Source organism: Microtus ochrogaster, linkage group LG4 (genome assembly GCF_000317375.1).
Source record: "Microtus ochrogaster isolate Prairie Vole_2 linkage group LG4, MicOch1.0, whole genome shotgun sequence".
NCBI lineage: Eukaryota > Metazoa > Chordata > Mammalia > Rodentia > Cricetidae > Microtus > Microtus ochrogaster.
In genome coordinates, this window is record NC_022030.1 from 52,636,720 (window position 1) to 52,656,193 (window position 19,474).

The window sequence follows — 19,474 nt, forward strand, 5'->3', positions numbered from 1 at the left end:
TTAGCCGAGAAAAGGGCTAAAGCTAAAGAGCCAAGCAGTGTTTAAAAGAATACAGTGTCCGTGTAATTATTTTGGGTAAAGCTAGCCGGAGGCGGCCGGGGTGCGGCCGGGGTAATGGGGACGCAGCCCCGCCGCTCCTATTACTACATTCACTATTTATTTATTTATTTATTTATTTATTTATTTATTTATTTATTTATTTTTACCATTTAGCAAATATATTGACTATCAGAATCTGAGTTATCACCTACATTCTGATGACCAACCCTATGGCCACAAAGAGTGCTCCTTATACTTCAGGCTTCCTAAGGAGGGCAGCCCAGTGAGGTTCTGGTGGAGCCTGATGCCTACAAAGGACTTCCTCGGGGGACACAGAAAGTAGGACCCACAGGGAGTGGTATACCTCAGACACATTTATAGATACTACGTTGTCAATGGTACTTAGCCAAGTATACAGTGGTATGCCATGTTCCCATTTAACCCAGCTTGCCCAGGTTTAGCAGAGAGATGAGTCATTGTGAATGGACTCAGGGAGTGGTTAGAGACAGCCACAGGCAAGTGCAGGATTGGAACCTTTCCCAGTTTTACTTCGTTTATCATCGCTCTTGATCTTATAAACAATAAAGGTCACCAACCCATTCCTGTTCAAATATCCTGGTAAGCCTGGATAGAGGGAGGTTTTCTGGGGATGCAGAAAGTCTTGGAAACATCCTGGCAGGAACCAAACCACCTGCAACCAACTGGGGAAAGCCACCGAACATCTGGCACGCCACAGAGTCTGCCAGGTTGTTTTAAATCAGAGCCATATACATCAACAACTTGACTAGGAAGTAAGATAGATGGCCGGCACTGTAGAGTCTGAGGACCCAGCAAAAAACTCCTCCTTTTGAGAAGCCCCAGAAATCATGGGCTGAAGAAGGGGCCCACAGATGTCACAGCATCCGTCCAGCAGCTGCTGAATTCGGCGTCAGCAGGTGGGCAGGAAGAATAGCTACAGGCATCTGGCTAAGCCTGAGCCACAAAAGGAATGGATACAGTTAGAACCAGGACATGGACATATAATATACCTGCTTTGACCACTAGCAGGCTGTTCTGTAGCAGTAGGAACAGATACACCAGCATCTGCAGCAGACACAGCACTGATCTGCCCAGTCTAGGTCTTCACATGACCCTAGAATGTAGTAGGTTCCGTATCAGTCCTGTTGTGTAACGGTGATGCCTGAGTCGATGGCCATGATAGTAAGTCATGGCCACACTGGATTTTATTTTGTTTTATTTTAAATTTATTTATTTATTATTTATACAGTGTTCTGTCTGCATGCCAGAAGATGGAACCAGATCAAATTATAGATGGTTGTGAGCCACCATATGGTTGCTGGGAATTGAAGTCAGGACCTCTGGAAGAGCAGCCAGTGCTCTTAACCACTGAGCCACATTTCCAGCCCCCACACTGGATTTTAACACAGGATACTTTCCTGTTAGTCATGACATCTGAGTCTTATAGCAGAAGCCAGAGAGACGTACACAAAGTCACACAGCCAGTGGCTCAGTTGGAACCAGGAGCCATGATCTTCTGTTCTTTTCCAGGTAACACTGAGTCCAGTAACACTAGCTGAAAACATTCTCTTTTCAAAGAATATGTTTTTGAGACAAGATCTTACCAGGTAGCCCAGGCTGGCCTTAAACATGATCCTCCTACCTCAGTTTCCTCAGTGTTGGGGTTATAAATGTTTGTATTCCCAACTGGCAGTTTCTCTTTAAAGATTTTTCATTGACTTAGTTTCAGATTTGCATCTGAAAGTATTTAAAGTGAATAGGTTTATGCATTCAGATATGAGTGTCAATGCATACATAAATAAGTAAATCCACATTTAAAGTTATTTGGGAGTAAATAGACTCAAGTAGCTGAGTGTATTTATCATGAAAAGCTAAGTAGGAAAGATAAGACACTTCAGGCCTTAGGGTGACTTCGACATCATATGAGCCAGAAGGAACATCTTAACTGGGTAGTTTGTCAGGCTTCTAGGCAAGATGGTGGCCTAGAGGCCGGCCATGTTAAAATGACATTAGGTTTGTACAATGGAAACAAAGGGAACGGGAATATTTTGAAGCGAGTGTTCAAATTGTTATTGCTCTCTTTCTAGAGCCAGCTTCTCCTTCTAGTAGATTAGAATGGCATTCAGTTTGGCAAACTGGAGTGTGTTTGATTGAAAGTGAGACCCCAGCCCTCTAACACCCCTATATCCAAGGAGTCAGGGATGAATGATTGGAAATGTCACTCCAGTCCCTGGCCCAGACTCCAAATCCCAGCCTACCAAGCACTGATCCCTCCCTGGGGAGGGTCAGGACCACTCCTCAGGCTATTTAGGCTCATGCCAGAAAAAGGAACATGTGGTCTCTGGGGTTTGTGTGGGCTCCTCTTCCCGCCATGTTGTCTTGGTCCACCAGAGAGCGCTGCATTTATTAAACATGGGCATTTTAATTTGGTCTAAGCTGGTTTAATTGGAGTTATTTGTGTTGGCGGAATGGCTTTTCTTAAGATTAAACCAAATAGAGTGTACTTTGGTTTCAATATAAAATACTTCACCAAGTGAATGTTTGGTCATTGTAGTCTGGCACTATTTAATGTAAATTTCCGTGATGTAAAGTTTGAGAGGAGTGCCCCAATGGATGAAGGTCACTTATGCATGCTTTTAAAGATAGAATCTCTGTCTTCCCCATGCCTCCTGTCCATCAGGATGTGAAAACCCTCCATTGCCATACATTCCTGCCACTGTGATGGTCTGTGTTGATCTCTGCCCTAAATGACAGCACATTCGCAACAGATCTCTCTGTGCACTGAGAACACTCTGCACAGCCGGCTGGGCCTGGGTCTGCTGTGTCCTGCTGGGCAGTGGAGTACGTGTGAAACCCAGCTCAAAAGTCAGCATGAACTCAGACGGTTCTGGAGATGCCCGATATATGTGGGTCTTGGAGTGGCATTTTAGTAAGTTACAACACAGTGTTAAACAAGTAGCTGGATACATTCCTAATGAGTATCCTTGTCTCATTGAGGAAATGGATCTATGTCCATTAGGTCAGGAAAAAGACTGGAGGTAGAGCTGAGACCCGATCCAGTCCTGACTTCTAACCATGCTGTCTGAATGAAGAACCCTGGAATATGGAGCAGCTGGGCATATCTGGGGTAAAGATCAGGGTGGCCCACTGTTGCCCTTTAGCTATGAGACCACCAGATTCGATGAAATCTAAAACTCCCAACAGCTAGTGAGTATAATTTATGAAATTAAACTCTAAGTTAAAGCGACATGTCTCCATAACAGAAAAAAAAAAAAAACCCTTCCTCGCAGCAATCAAGTAACTTTGAAAAGGTCTTACTATAATTATCATCTAAAGAGATATTATATGGAATGCTTCTATTTTCAACATTTATTAATCTCCTGTCATTTATATGGTTCTGAAAAAAGGTCATCATTTCTAATAACTGGTCCCTAACCAGGGGCAGAGTCATCCTTGGGAGGTAATTTGGGGTACCAACTCTCTTCTGCCCCAGGTCAGGAGAGTCTGGCAGAGGGATTTGGTGGGATCATCTTTGCCCTGGGGGATCATTTATGAGGATCATAAATCCTTTGTGTCTGTTGCAAATCTGTCTAAGCAACAGCTGAGGTAAACAGTTCGTGTGGAGATGACGGCAGGTAGCCCTCACCCTGCTCTCATTCTGGGGCCCATACTCACTCAAAGGGATAATCTGATTTGGGCGCTAAATTAGACGGTTCCTTTATAAAGAAATTATCAACGTCCCTGTAGGTTCCAGACTCCCTCATTTTTACCTCCTAAATCTTAACTGTGCCTCAAAGCAGCTATCTGAGACATTCTGAACTGCTCCCGCTTGGCTTCCTTGTTCTACCATTAGAGGTGAGTGTTGGGGGTCTATGAATGGGGTCCCAGCTTACCTGGTACCTGTCCATGCTAGAGATGAGGAGGGTGAAGGAAATGGCAGTGGCCGCCATGGCGTGGGTGGATGGCATCCCGTATTCTGCAACCACTCTCTTCTCAAGTTTCACGACAGGTGGGGATGACGGCCGGGGCCACTTTAGGATGTCCTTGGCCACCTGGCCAATGTACATCACCAACTGTAAAACCAAAGGTCTGAGATAAATATAACCCAATAAGGATAATAACTATACCTCTAAACATCTGTTATCTGAAGTTTCCAGTCTGCTGCCTGGAGTCACCTTCTCTCTGCCCCAAACTCACTGGGGATATTTTGTAGGGCACTGGTGATCCAGATTCGGGTCTCCACACGTACAGCAAGCACTTTGTCAACCGTGTCCTCCCCGCAGCCTCTTAAGCTTATACCTAACGAACGCGTTAGTAGCGTGTGTGTGTGTCAGGTGCTAACCTCAGCCAAGCAGTGAGGATTGGTCTGGACCAGAGTGGCCCTGTACTCAAGGATTGGTCTGGACCAGAGTGACCCTGTACTCAAGTCAGACAACAACCGTGTAACCTTTAAATGCTCTCACTGAAACCATCTTCTGAACAATCAGATGGTTTTCAGATGTAACCACAAAAGGAACTGTTCTCATAAAATATTTCGCTAAGTATTTTTTTTTTCCAAATGCTGTTGTCATTCCTGGTAGATGTAGGGAAGATGCCAGACATAATTAAATTTCATTTAGAAAACTAAAAAAATAAACAGTGTGCTATGTTGAAACTGATAACAATGTCAAGTCAACCTAGAATTTGGTCAAAGATTTTGTTTTTCCTCCATGAGGCCATTGAATGAAGAAATTTTCCTCATTGTTTTAGAACATTTTTTTGTATTGGATATATTCATTTTATATATGTAAGTGTTTTGCTTGCATGTATATGTCTGTACTATGTGCTTGACAATTGCAAAGTTCAGAAAAGGGCATCAGAGTCCCTGAAAGTAGAGTTACTGATTGGGTGCTGTGAACAGAATCAGGTCCTCCGCAGGAGCAGCAAGTGCACTAACTGCTGGACCATTTATCCAGCCCTCACACAATCTTTGATTTGAATTGTAAGCAAGTTAGAAACCAGGGTTTGCTGTTCATGCTCTCTAAAAGTGGATGGATGAGGCTGTTAACCACAGGCTCATTTGTTTGGTCAAAGAGCTTCATATGGCTATTCCATGATCTATGAAAGAGAGCGTAAGAGCAACACGGCTACCCAAGCCCAGTCTTTGCAATTCAACCCATTGTCTGAGGGTTGGTAGAGACTGTGCCACTGGAAGTGGGCCTGTCTCTGCTCCTTTCCTTTCCATTTCTTTCCTTTCCTCTCCTCTCCTCCCCTCTCCTCTCCTCTCCTTCTCTCCTTTCTTCCTCTTCTTTTCCTATCCCTTCATTTCTGCATTCTTTCCTCCATCCCCTTCTCCATTCCTCCTATCTGAGGTGTTCTGCCTGTCTCCCTCCATCCCCCCCCTTCTGGCCTCTGTCAGTGCAGGAGCTCAGGACCTCCTTCTGACATAAGACTTTCCTACACAGGCCAGTGTGTCAATGGCTTTAGTCATGAACCTTCTTATCACAACTATGGCGATACTCTTATGAAGGACTATCTCAAAATTATTTGGATTAGCCAACTGATTGCCAGGAATTTCCACCTTCTGGTGCTTTCTTTCCACACTTCAAGTGGCAAATTAATCTGGAGCTGTATCCCCATAGGAGTGCCTGGGTTAATGCTCAGCAGAGGTCATGGTGTGTAGCAGGCCAAATCCTTAGGCTGTGAAGCCTCAGGGACAATCACTCTGAATTCCATCACTGTGATTTCCAATGGCCTTTGAAACAGCCTCTTAACCATCCCTTATTACCAAACTGCCTCCTGGAGACCCCCTCTTTTCATGGTCCCACCCCCGTCCTGGGAACCTGTAAGACTACATCCAGCTTTTATCCGGGGAGATGGCAAACACTACCACTACCAAGAAATTCTCAGAAGCTTCTCGAATACACCCCAGCTCTGCCCCTTCCTCACCACCAATGTAAACAAAATATCACAGGCATAAATGACAAATTCTACCTCCCTTAAAGCACTGGAAACACTCACAGACTGGAAGCCTTAAAATCACAACTTCAAGAGAGATTGGGTAACCCTCACTTGAAGCAAATTTAATTCTCTTGAAGTTCCCAAGTCCCTTTGACTTCATTTCTATTTTCCTTTCTGTGTTCAAAGAAGGCTTAGGAGAACAATTGTTCTTCACTTAAAAAAGGCATTGCCACACCTACACATTATTTCCAATTTAAAAAAAAATCCAAATAAAAATGGCAACAGTAACAGCTTTCTTTAAGCAAGAGGAAACAGACCTACAATCTCCAAGACACACACGAAGGGCTGACTCAGAGTAGAGTTCAGTCTCAGCAACCTCTACGTATAACAATATGCAGTCAGCGTGGCCTTGAGTAGGAAAAGACTGCACAGTCTCGCCAAACACTTAAAAACAAAAGAACAAACGGAAACCTTAACAAAAAGTTATCCACAGAGCTCCTGAGGGTGCACACTCTAGTGGGTGTCCTGTCAGGAATTGATGGAACCATTGGCTGTGGGGTCTAGTGGAAAGAAGTCAGGTCATTTGGTTGTGCTTTTCTCTTTCTCGTTGCTTTCCGGCCATCACGAGGTGAGCACATTCCTCTACCAACATATACTGCCTCACCCATTACAAGGCCTAAACAACGGGGTTTATAGATTTCCAACTTTCAAAACTGTGAGCCGGGATAAATCTTCCCTCTGCGTAAGCTGCTTTTCTCTGGTCTTTTGTTACAGCAACACAGAGCTAACCCCAACAGTACACGCAGAAAGACGCTTGGGTCAGGAGACCCTAGGGCTGAGGATGAAGGGAAACAGCTTGATCAAGAGGAGTGAAGGGAAAAAGGTGTCTAGGTTGCAGGACAGGATGAGCAAAGGCTTGGGTAAGGGGCAGTGGGAGAGTGATGGGAGTTACGAGGAGGTGGAACCACTGAGCTGAAGGAATGAGGCAACAGCCTACATCCGCTGGAATGGCTAAGACGAACGGAACCAGACCCATCAGGCAGTGGCAGGCCTAAGACATTCTGGAGCTCGGCCTACGCACTGAGTAATCCAAAAGCACAACCACTCTGGAAAAGTCCAGTAGTTTCCGAGGACGTTAAGCGTACTTTGATCATGTGATCCAGCTACACCACCCTAGACATTTTCTCCTGACCAGTGAGATCATGTGTCACACGAAGGTTTGCATATGCATGTTCACTGCAGGTATTTTTTTTTAAATAGTAGTCCCAAGCTAGAAACAGTTCAGCTTCCGCCAGAAGGTGAGTAAAATGTGGTGTCATCATGCGACTGAATGCTAAGGAAAAGCAAAAATTTGTGCTGTTGACAGATAGAGACGAAGCTTAGAACAATGCTGCAGGATAGAGCACTAGACAATGCCAGTGGCACAGCCAAATGCTATTTATATAAAATTCTTAAAAATAGACCTACATGGCTAACAGGTCCATCCCTTTGATACCAAAGGTACAGCTAGGGTGGGGATCTCAGGAATGGTTGGAGGGAGAGCAATTAAGAAGGTACTGCAGAATCCAGTACCATGCAGGCCAGCAGTAAAAAGAGATTTGAAAAATATTTTGTGTTGATTTTTCTTTTTCATAATGTAAGAGTACTGAGTAGGCTTGTAACCATCAGGAGAACGACAATGAGGGAGAAACCGTGGTAGTAATACAGAAGAAAGGAGCCGAAGGAATAGGACCCTGGAGCCTACCATGTATTGTGGAAGTGCTTTTCAGGAGGAGAAGAATTAGCCGCTAGCTCTCAGCATCAGTGGATGCTCTCCAGGTTAGCTGTGACCGCAGGTACCACTAGCACGGAGAAGGGAAAAAGCTGGGGAGACTAACTACTTTCTGATAAACAGGACTATACCACTTGGTGAAAACTGGTTTTAGGCGACCCTTGAGTTTCCACCAGGTAAAAAGACTATTGCAACACTCTAGTCTGAAGCCTCTGATAGACAAATGAATACTAAATATATTTCAAAACACAATTCGAACATGCACCAGCATTTCCAAGGCTGCTCCCGTGGGTATGAACTGAAGGAAGGATGGGTCTGGCTTATTTGGGCTTTCTCAAGGTTTCTCACTTGGGAGCAAATGCTGTTCGTTGGATCTGTGGCTTCTCCATGACACTTTTGTGCCCCAGGAATGGCACTTGGCACGCTTGTGATCCCCTAAACAGAAGAGCAGGCTCAGAGGCTCATCCACCCTATGAAGTATTTTCTTGTAGACATGCCTAAGCAATGACAGCATTTTATGTGATTCAAGGCATACTAAGCTTAAAAGAACACATGTGTAGTTGGCTCTGTACCCTGTAGTTAGTATCTAAAAGGTGTTATTACGCTGTTTTGACAGCTAGACCCAAAAGACAAACATACTGTATGATTCTATTCATACAAATGTCCAGAACAGATAAGTGCAGAGACAGAAAGTGGGTTAGTAGTCACCTAGGACATGGAGGCCAGATGTCTGAAATCAGAAGTCAGAGAATTCATGCACACTCTGAGGCTTGGGTAGGGTTCTTTCTTTGCCTCTTCCAGTTTCTGGTGCCTGTGAGCACTTCTTGATGAGCTCATTACAATCCCTGAATCGGGGGTCTCATTACTTCCTCCTCTTCTGCCCCTCTGAGGATACCTGTTGGTCTGGCCCAACTGGAAGATCTAAGATGAACGTCCCAAGACCCTCCTCTTTCTTATGTCCTTCAGAACCCTTCTCCCTAAAAGGTAATACTCACATGTTCTGGGTTTAGGATTTGGACATGTGTTTTGGGAGACTCGTATTCAACCACTATATTCAGTAAGCCGTTGGTGGATTACTAAGAGAAAGGCATTATATTGGTGGGAAATAATATGCAGAACAAAATAGACATGGTCCTTTTTCCCACAGAGCAAGCGAACTCATATGGCCAAAGGATGCCCGGCTTTACTGCATTTTATGGGTTTAATTCAAAGCATTATGCTTTACAAAAATAGAGTCCAGGGCTCTGGCTCCATGGTAGAGAGTTTACCAGTCATGTTCCATGGATTTGGTTCCCAGCACTGAAAAACACAAATGGAGGTAGTGTAGCTGACAGAAACATTGAGTCTGAGACTTCAAATGTTCAACATCACATGTCATTGATTGTACATTAAATTAGAAGTGAGACACAGTTATGTACATATTAGAGCGGCCAAAGTCCAAAAACCTGACAATACCACATGCTGGCAAGGATATGGAGTGAAAGAAACACCCATTCTTCACTGGTGGGAAAGCAAAATAGTGAATGCACTTAGGGAGACGATTTAAAATTTTATTTTTACAAAGTTAAACATCCAAGTTTGGGAACCATACTTGGCCTTTATTCAAATGAGTAGGAAAATTTATATATGTATATAAAAACTTTACACATAAGTGTCTATAGAAACTCTATTCATAGTAACCAAAACTTAGGAACAAATGAGATGTTTTTTAGAATATATATGTATATAGGTACGTACATACATACATATGTACATACATACATAGTGATACATTCCAAGAATGAAATATTCTTCAGCACTCGAGAGAAACGAGTGATCCAGCCCTGTAAGGCATGGAGCAACCTTAGATGCATATTACTAAGTAAAAGAAGCTAGTCTAAAGAGGCCACACACATGTGGTTCTAACTATATTACATTCAGGAAAGAGCCAAACAGTGAAGACCGTAGAAAGATCCGTGGTTGCTGGGGGTAGAGAAATGGAAAAACGAGCGGGCAGAGCAGAGTCTTTTATGGCAGTGAGGCCGTTCTGTTGGATACTCTGATGATAAATGCGTGCCACTGTCGACTGGTCACAGCCCAAGGAATACAAACCAACAGGAGTGACGATTACTGTCAGACGTTAACTTTGGGTGACGGTGTGGGATGTTCTCAGTGGGATCAGAGGGCATAGGATAACGTCGCAATTTTTGCCCAGTTTTATTGTCCACTTAAAACTGACCTAAAAAATTAAAGTCTATTTAAAATCAGAAGACAGCGATTTCTCCACTTATGCCCCAGTTAAAGAGTCTAATGATTAACCCCACAGGGCTCACCATGCAGAAAGGGCGTCTCTGCATTGTTGGAGGCCCTCCTTCCTAAAGGGATCCAATTAACTGCCACCATTTATCCTGTTCCTTTGGGATATGGCCCTAAAGGCCTGGCCACAAAGGCAAAAATCCAGGAGGCGGGGCAACACAGGAAGCAATTTCCAATCACTAATGGCTTCAGCAACCTAGCTAGGTCAGGTTTCACGCTGCTTTGAGATGAGCAGGGGTTTGATAGGGTTAGATGGCAGGTATTAACCTTTTTCTTCTATTTTCTATTTATTTATTTTCCTTGCTTACTATCTCTGTTTTGGGTATGTAGTGTATGCAGTGGGTGGGGGTATGTGTGTACGCGTGGAAGCCAGAGGTCAATGCTGGTGTTTTCCTCAGTGGCTCTCATTTTATTTTTCAAGGCAGCATCACTCACTAAATCTGTAGCTCACACTTCCCTCTACACTGGCTATCTGGCCCCCAGGATCTTCCTATCTCTCTTCAGATCCAGCACTGGGGTCCGAAGCAGGCACCACACCCAGCTTTTATGCAGGTGCCAAGGACTGAGCTCAGGTCCCTACATAAGCGTGACGAGCGTTGTATTACTGTGTGCAGGCTGTGCCCGGCTCTCAGTTAGTCCACACCTGGGGAAAGACAGGCTTTTTGGGATGTCCCTTGCCCCGAGAGACCAGTTTGCAATCAGCTTTTGGTTTCAGTTTTAAGGGTAGATGGTGACTGTATGCCTGGATACACCTGTAAACACCACCATCTGCCTGGTACCAACCATGTGGCACAGATTGATACATGATTATTTCCTGGGAGATAGTGGGGGGGCATGTGGACATATTAAAACCACATCACAGGAGCCTTGCCCAAGAACGTATTGGACACACAAGACTGAAGAAAGGGTATAACTCCCTTACTTGATCCTATAGACAGGTGAGCATCCACCCTTGTGATGGTAACAGTCCCACCAACCTGTCATCGGACACTCCCAGAGGTCACAGCTCAGCTCGGTTTCTGGTCTACTCAACTGCTGCTCCGTTTGCCTGCCCGGACCTGCCGTCCATCCGTCTGCCCGTTCTGCCTTGGGACCGGGAGCTGCCTGCCACCTCACTGATTGCCTCAACCCTGCATTCTCACTCCACAGCAGTCTGACTTCCAGAGGCAGATGCTCTCCAGTGGCTAGTTTGGGGTCCTTCCCTTGTCAACACAGGCTCCATCTACGTTCCTATTGCATTGCTTCTGGAATCACTTGGAACTTTTGCAGTCTCTAACTTTTGGCACACGTTCTGTAACTCAGATATGTGTGCATGAATATGCCTGTGTTTGTGTGTGTGTGTGTACATATGCATGTACATATGTGTGTACCATGTGGTGTGGTATGAGAGTTGATTTTAGTAATTAATATTGGAATAAAGGAACCTGTGTTCACCTTGGCTGGATTACCAGGGAAAGTGGGATTATCAGGCAAATTGCTGCCTTTAAACTACTGACATTATGGAAGGACACACATGACATTTATCTTTTTTTCCTAGTATAGCACACTCATGACTATCATCCCACTGAGCCTGCTCCTCTCCCCAGCCCTTAACCTATGTAGTTACTTCACTTAGCCTGCAACATGATTGAAGCACAGGTGGGCAGATGTGGTGCTCAGACCAATGGCAGCCCACTAGACCAACTCTCTCAGTGTGAACCTCGTCTTCACACCGTAAAAGAGCATCCAACGTACACTTGTCCTAGAAGGTTGAGCTTATAAGGAGCTGGGAGAGAAGCTGACTCTCTTTCTCCTAGCGTGCCAGCCTTCTCTTTATTAGCACCCCAAAGGACAACTCTACCATGTCAAACACATCCTCCCTTAGTGTGACTTGATTTTTCATCGAAGTGTGAATAAAGCAGAAATTGTTTAGAAAGCAGAGGATTCCTGAAACTGCTATGTTATGAGCAAAGCAGCTACAGAGCTCTCTGAAGGCGGAGCTACACATTCACATCTTTCCTGCTGTCCCAGCCTGTCCTTCCCACAGAGAGGACTCCCAGCCCCATGTGTGGGTGAAGTCAAAGCAGCTGCAGGGTTGGAGGGAGAACCCAGAGGCCTTTCCAAATGACACCTGCACACACACACACACACACACACACACACACACACACACACGCACGCACGCACACACATGCACACACGCACGCACACACACACATGCACACACACACACATACATGCACACATGCATGCACATACACACACACAGACATCTTGACAAACCCTAACATAATTTTTCTTTCTGGCTATGCCCTGCACCTCCTTTATCACGGGGGCATCACAGCCAAGGATTCACGGTTAAACAGCAGGGCTAGCAGCTGTCCTCACATCAAGACTTCACCATATCACTCATCAATTGTTGGCGACCAGAGGACAGGGAGAGTTAGCCTAGAAGCACAGTTTTCCCATTCGTTTATACCTATTGTGTTTCTCAGTGTGTAGGTGTATGTGTGTACGTGTGCATACATGCACGTGTGCACAAGAATGTGTGCATGTGCCCCTAGAGGCAAGATATCAATGACTATCTTCTCCATTGCTCTCCATCTTGGTTCTGATTGGTCTCTTAATTGTAATTTGGCAAGACTAGCTGGCTAGCAAGCCTAGGGATTCACCTTTCTCCACATCCTTAAGCTAGGATGATGACAGGCATGTGCTGCCGTGCCCATCTGCTTATGTGGATGTCAGCATCTGAGTTCAGGTCCTTGGGCTTCTATAGGAAGCACTTCTGTCCAATGAATCACCTCACTGATCCCTCTCTCCCACTTCTTTTTGTAGGAGTGGGGTGTGTGACAGGGTCTCTCACATAGTTCCCTGTCCAGGAACTCACTGGACTAGCCTCAAACTCAGAGATATCTTTCTGCCTCTGCCTCCCGAGTGCTGAAATTAAAGGTATGCACCACCACAAAGGGCTCCGTTTCATTTCTTAATGCATCAGAATCAGGCTCATTACTGACATAGATCACGAGTCGGTGATCAGTCAGTCCTAGGAGTCATGCAATACATATAAAAGCAAAACCACATGGAAGCACACCCCTTTCAAAGGAGCAAACATCAAGCACAAGCAAAACCCTGAAGACTGTAAATATGCATGTTAGGACACTGGCTAAATAAATCATGCACATTTAAACATAATTACAGCTAAATGAGAAAACCAAGATGCTGTGAGAAGATACTTAGCTTCTATTTGCATATTTTAAGATGATTTACATATAAATGTGTGTAGACATGGGGGGAAATGGATGATAAATCTGAAGGGGCTTAGATGGAGTTCTGGGATGGCAAAGAGGCATGCTTTGCATGGTGTATCTTGTGGGTTATTAGAGATTTTCTTGCACATAATAATTCCTGCCTTCCCCAAGCAGCCAAGTTCATTCTTGGTCATCAAAAAGTAAGAACGGCATAATGTCTAGCTGTCTGGTGCTGTCAAGCCTGGCTTGACAAACTTTTAAGTGGCCTATGTACAGATCTCAGATGGAGTTCTTGTGGGCCTCCTACCAATCTTGCTGAGAAGGTTTTTCTCATGAGTTCCAAGTTCACGCAACTCAAGTCTTTCTCAAAATGCAGTTGTTCATAAAACCAAAGAAATAAGAAAGATTCATTTCTAAGTTATTAGACTGAGGGATCTAACATCAATGGCACCCATCCCTGTTCTGAATTACACCCAGAGTTCTGGGGGTGGGGTGGGCTTTCTTTTCCCATGAGCAGCTAGCGGCCCTGCAATGAAAGAAGTCTCGACTGACGGTGCTAGCTCGTACAAGTCCTGCTACAACCAACAGGATTAAACTATTTCCCACAAGGAAAGAGTGCTGGAGAAGCCTGTGTGCTCAGGGGCCTGTTAGAGACAGGGCTTCCATTTTAACAATGAACCAAACAGCAAAGACAATAGGTGATGGTCTTGAAGCTCTCAGGTCTACGTAGACTTTGTCCAGAAAGCGGACGTTGCCAGCAATGTCTGCTCATGTTAAAACAGTCGCATACGTGTGGGGGAAGAGTCGGCCCATGATGAGGTGCTCAGCCGTCAGCAGCCCACAGACAAACTGAATTACCAGCTAGACACCGAGAGGAAATGGAGAGTGAAGGGAACATATGAGGATCAAAAACTCAATATGAAGCCTAACAAGGTTATGGGATGCATAATTGCAGGAAGTAGGGAAGAAAATTCACTTACAATGACGCAGTTTCGGGGAGGGCCCTCTGGATGTGAGTCTGCTTGGGCAATCTAAGGGGCACAGCCAATTGGACTCCTCCAGTGATTTACCCAACATCTATTTCCATCCTCTGCTTGATGTCATGGGCTATGTCACCAACACCGGGAAAAACCACTGTCCGCATGATTCACGCTCAAATCAGGAGTGACTGTCAACTACACACAGCAAAACTGTCTTAAAATTTAGACACTGGGTACGTGATTTTTCCAAGACAGGGTCTCATTTATGTAGCTCTGTCTAACCTGAGCTCACCATATAGTCTCTGCCACCTGACTGCTGGAATTATAGGTGTGTGTGGTTTTCTTCGACACCCTCAAACGCCATCTGGTCTTCACAGCCTTCCCTGCTCGGTTCCATTTCACTTCTCTTCCTCCCAAGGTAAAAACAGCGGCCTTCAGTCAGATGCTAGGATTCACAGTTCTCACCCCTCACCACCCTACTTCTCCAGCTAGGAACTTGCACCTCATAGGTTCCTGGTCCCTGACCTAGCCTCTCTCCAGAGAACTGACTCAGCCTTGTGACTCTCTTCCATGAACTCTGGAGTTCAAGCGGATGCTCTCATATCTCAGGGATGAACACCTCTCAGGCAGGTTAACTGAAAGACTAGTTCCCTTGATGCTGAGGTTTCATGCTGTCTGCCTGGCAACATCTTTTTTTCTCCAGAAAAAAAAAAAAAAAAAGACATGAAGCTGCAGAGCTCAGCCCTAAACAATATATCTTGCCACCCCTTGAACCAAGAGAGTCTAAAACCAAGATGACAGTGAATCTGAAAAATTCTTTAGCCCAGATTCCCTGAAAACCACATTTTCCATTCCTTTTGGCTGCAGAGATGTTTGCTCAGAAAGCTGTCTTACCCGCCTTGTTTTCTCCCCCTCTCTGGCTGCACCCCCTCTTTGGTCTTTGTGATAAGGATTCCCAGAGCAGAGAAGAAAGCCCTTCTCCCACGGGGTGAGATGACTTTCCTCCTGGAGAGCCAGTCTTTAAGAAGGAAGGGACAAAGGTCTGGGAGCTCTCCAGCTTGACGCCTGCTCACTGCAGGGAGCAAAGGAGGAGGTTGGGACAGCAGAGGCAAAGCCAGGGGGAGAGCCAGGATGCTCTGAGCTCCTACTTGGCCAGTGAGTGATTAACTCCAGTTATTGAAAGGTTATTGGCAGGCTGTTGGTCACACCACCCACATCTCCCAAACAGGGCTATAGCTAGGGCAGTAACCTCCCCATGACCCTTTTTAATGAGAAAGGTTTGACTGGAGCCTGCCAGAATGTGCCTTTGGGGCACACGGCCATATTCTTCCCCTCCTGTCTCCACATTCCACTAGAAAACTGAGGTTCGTGCAATGCTGACAATGAAAGGGACTGAACAGACCCATTGTGGGATGCAATACCTTAGCAGTCCTGAATTACAGCACGTGTTTTATTTTAAACACCAGTAACACCCACAGGAAGATGCCTGACACTTTCTGAAATCGAGCTCTCTGGCAAGGTTTGCCTGGCAGTCTGTTTAGACTGGGAAGATTGGCTTCCCAGTGAACAAAAGTCAGTGTGGAAGGATATTCATGAATTTCAAACGTTCTAGAAGAGCTTAAACAGTTTGAGTGTGACAGAGAAACTGTAAGTCAAGGCTGTACCCAAAAGACGTCTCTTAGGAGAGGCCACCTTATTTTAGCACCGCGCACCCCTTCCCTTTTTCACGCATCTTCCTCCTTATCCTATGATTCTTTCGTTTTTCTTCATAGAACTTAGCCCTGCTCACACTTACGCTCTATGCTATGAGTTTTTTTTTTTTTTAATATTTTCCTTGCAGCTTCTGAGACTGAACCCAGGGCCTCACAGGAACTCAGGGATGGTTCTACCATTGAGCTACAATACCACCCCTCTATTTTTATTTGTCTCTATCGGGGTCTCACAGGCCTCCAACTGGTCTCAGATTCTCTATGAAGCCAGGGATGACCTTGAGCTTCTGACCTTCCTTCCTCTACCTTGAAAGCACTGGAATTACAGGTGTATATACCCCCATGTTGGCCTACTATACATTTCTTTTATTAGCTTCATTCCCACACTGAGTGAACTCTCTGCCTTGTTTTTTGTTCAAAGTCTCAAACAGTACCCGGCTCTCCATAGTCACCCGAATACTTTTGTTTGGTAAATACAAGTTGAATTTTCATTGAATGAAATAACAATGCCTCTAGAGATTCAGTAACTTCTACATGCTTTGACATTGAGGTTATTAGCATCATAGTCTGGGGCAGAGAATACCTCTTCTTGTCTCATTTCACGTAGTTGAGAAGTGAGGTACCCGTTGAGGGAAGTAACAAGCAAGATCTCAGGGATGTCAGTAGCAGAACCAAATCTGAGTAGCTGCAAGTAGCTCACTCTATGTTGTCCAGGGAGACAGAAGAAGTCCTCTGGGAAGCATATCAGGAGCATTTGAGATCCTGGAAGCTTCCAGAAGCAATGTCTGCCTCTGCCCCGTAATTATCATCCCTCAGCATTCCTCCATGCAGTGAGCTCTTTCTTGTTCCAGGCCTTTCTTGTGCTAGGATGCCCTCCCCTCTCAATGCCCACAGAGCCGAGTGCTTCTTATCTATCAAAGCTTCAGTTTAAAAAGCTTGTATAAAGTGCCCAGTTTTCTAGAGTGGGGGAGGGGCTCTGGCCATGTCCTGAACACGACTCCAAGGAAGTTCCATTGCTTTGTGACTTTTCACTGTCTGGTTTTGTCTATAAGGGGTCCCAGGAGAGCATGACGGAACCTGTTTTTTTGTTTGTTTGTTTGTTTTTCTGTGACTAATTCCCATCACCAGGTATAGTGCTCAGCACAGGGTGAGCCTCTGTGCAATGTTTAATAGATGAATAATTTTTAATAAGCTGTGGCTCATCAATAATTTGGCAGAGAGCTGATGCCTTTTAAAAAACAATTAACACCAAGTCTCTGGTGTCAAGATTTTATAGCACTTCAAAAATATATAGAATTACTCTAGGCTGACTATTTGTATTCAAAATGCTGGGGACAATAAATGTTTCAGACTTGAGATGCTTTTCACTTTTGTAAACATGCACACACACACACACGCACATACACACACAGAGGTCTCTTGGGGATGGGACCCAAATGTTTCAAACTGCACAAAACATTTTATGCAACTTTTATTTTAGGCAGGATCTTAGTATGTAGTCCACATCAGCCTCTTTAATTGTCTTTGTAGAAATAACCTTTATTTATTTTTCCCAGGACTTAACTGCCAGGTGTCAGGTTCAAGCGAGGGTAATGAACCACCTGGCAGGATGCAGATGCAGGGGTCAGTGGCATTTGTAGAGATGACGCTTCTGCTGGGCCTGGGGCAGCAGGCAGGAGAAGGGGAGAGGATGGAATGCAGGGCACACCAGCACAGAAGCATGGAGAAGAATATGCAACGTGAGGGTTAGGGACCAGGCTGCTTTAGTGGCTTGAGGGCATCATCAGCGGCTCTGTGATTCCACAAGCAGAACAGATAGATTTGAGAAAGGCTTAAAGGTTCTGAGTTAGGATGAAGTTCAACTGTAAAATGGCTCAGCGGTCATTTTAAAGTGCCAGGCCATTCAAATGGTTTACAACTTCATCCTTCGCATTTGGAATAGATCCTATGGGGAAGATGGACTTCAAGTGCCAAGAGTGTCTGGAGGGAACCCTTGATGGAACCGGGAATGACTCAGTGGTAGGTTAGCCTAGCACAGGCGATGTCCTGCATCTGTTCCCCAGCATGGGAGGACGATAGCAAAGATGAAAGGTGATCCTGGCCTGAGCTGAAGGAATGTTTCTAGAATTCTCCAGAATATAATATTGCTATTGTATAGTGCAGAATAAATCCTTATTGGATGAAAAAAAGTACAACCCTGGTTCCTTAGAAAATGGCATGCTAGCCACAGTTGTAGAAAACATCAGCTTGAGACCTGAAGACAAAGGGACACAGGCCAGCCAGTGAGACAATAGCTCAGGGGTAAAGGCACCTGCTGCCAAGCCCGATGACCGCAGTTCTAACCCTAGGCCCCGCATGGTGGAAGGAGAGAACTCCTTCCCACCACTTGTCCTCTGGTCCTCTGACATCCAAATGAATGCATGGCACACATGCATGTACCTTTGTGCACATACACAAATAAACGGATGTTTAAAAGGACACAGTTGACAAGAACATTGCAAACTGTCTGGGGTTTTTTCGTGGTTCTTTTTGTTTCACCCCCCTGTTCTCTGAGAGATCACTCAATTGTTTTAGATTTAAAGTCATGCTTTCTATGATCTGTCAAACATACGAAGCAATGGGAATGAACACGCCATTCCTCTATCTCCCTACACATATGTCACTACATCTACTTAAAACCGCATAACATCAGGACTGGTGAGATGGCTTAGTGAGAGGCTAGAGACATGGTTCTCAACCTTCCTAATGCTCCAACCCTTTAATAAATCTGTCAGGTTGTAATCCCCAATCATAAAATTATTTTCATTCCTACTTTGTAACTATAATTTTGCTACTGTTATGAGTTGCAATGTAAATATCTGTTTTCCAATGGTCTTAGGCAACCCTGTGAAAGGGTCATTGACACCCCCATCCTCCACAGATTGAGAACCTCTGGGCCAGTGGCACTTGAAAGAGTCTGATGACCTGAGTTCAATCCCTGAATCCCACAAGGTAGTATGCAGTGGCATTTCAATTGTATTTTAATAAATAAAGGCTGCCTGAAGATCTGAGAGTAAAACAGTCCCACTGGTCAGCCTTACCGACCAGGTTATGGTAGCACACACCTGTAATCCCAGTAGCCTCACTGGTTGCCATAGAAACCGGGTGGTAAACGCCTTTAATCCCAGTGTCACACACCTTTAATCCCAGCACTAGAAAGGAATGCAAGATGGGGGAGACAGCTCTCAGACAGTCTCACTCTGAGATCCTGAGAGGCAGGATCACCATTTTGGTCTGAGGTCGAGGTGAGAGCCAGTGGCTGGCTGATTTGCTTTTCAGATCTTCAGGCTGAACCCCAATTTCTGACTCTAAGTTTTTATTAATCGTGCTTCAGTAGTAGAAGAGAACTAACTCCTCAGAGTTGTCCTTTGACCTCCACATGCTTACACACACACACATACACACACACACACATACACACACACATACACACACACATACACACACATACACACA

At 44.9% G+C, this 19,474-nt stretch overlaps 1 protein-coding gene across 1 annotated transcript in view; it reads right to left on the reverse strand.

Moving 5' to 3' along the window:
* Sgpp2 (sphingosine-1-phosphate phosphatase 2) overlaps positions 1 to 19,474 on the reverse strand; it is a 119,957-nt gene that overhangs the window by 28,455 nt on the left and 72,028 nt on the right. Inside the window, exon 3 of the mRNA XM_013351720.2 lies at positions 3,951 to 4,130. Within this exon, the coding sequence (XP_013207174.1) occupies positions 3,951 to 4,130 (180 nt within the window). The remainder of the gene's footprint in view (positions 1 to 3,950; positions 4,131 to 19,474) is intronic.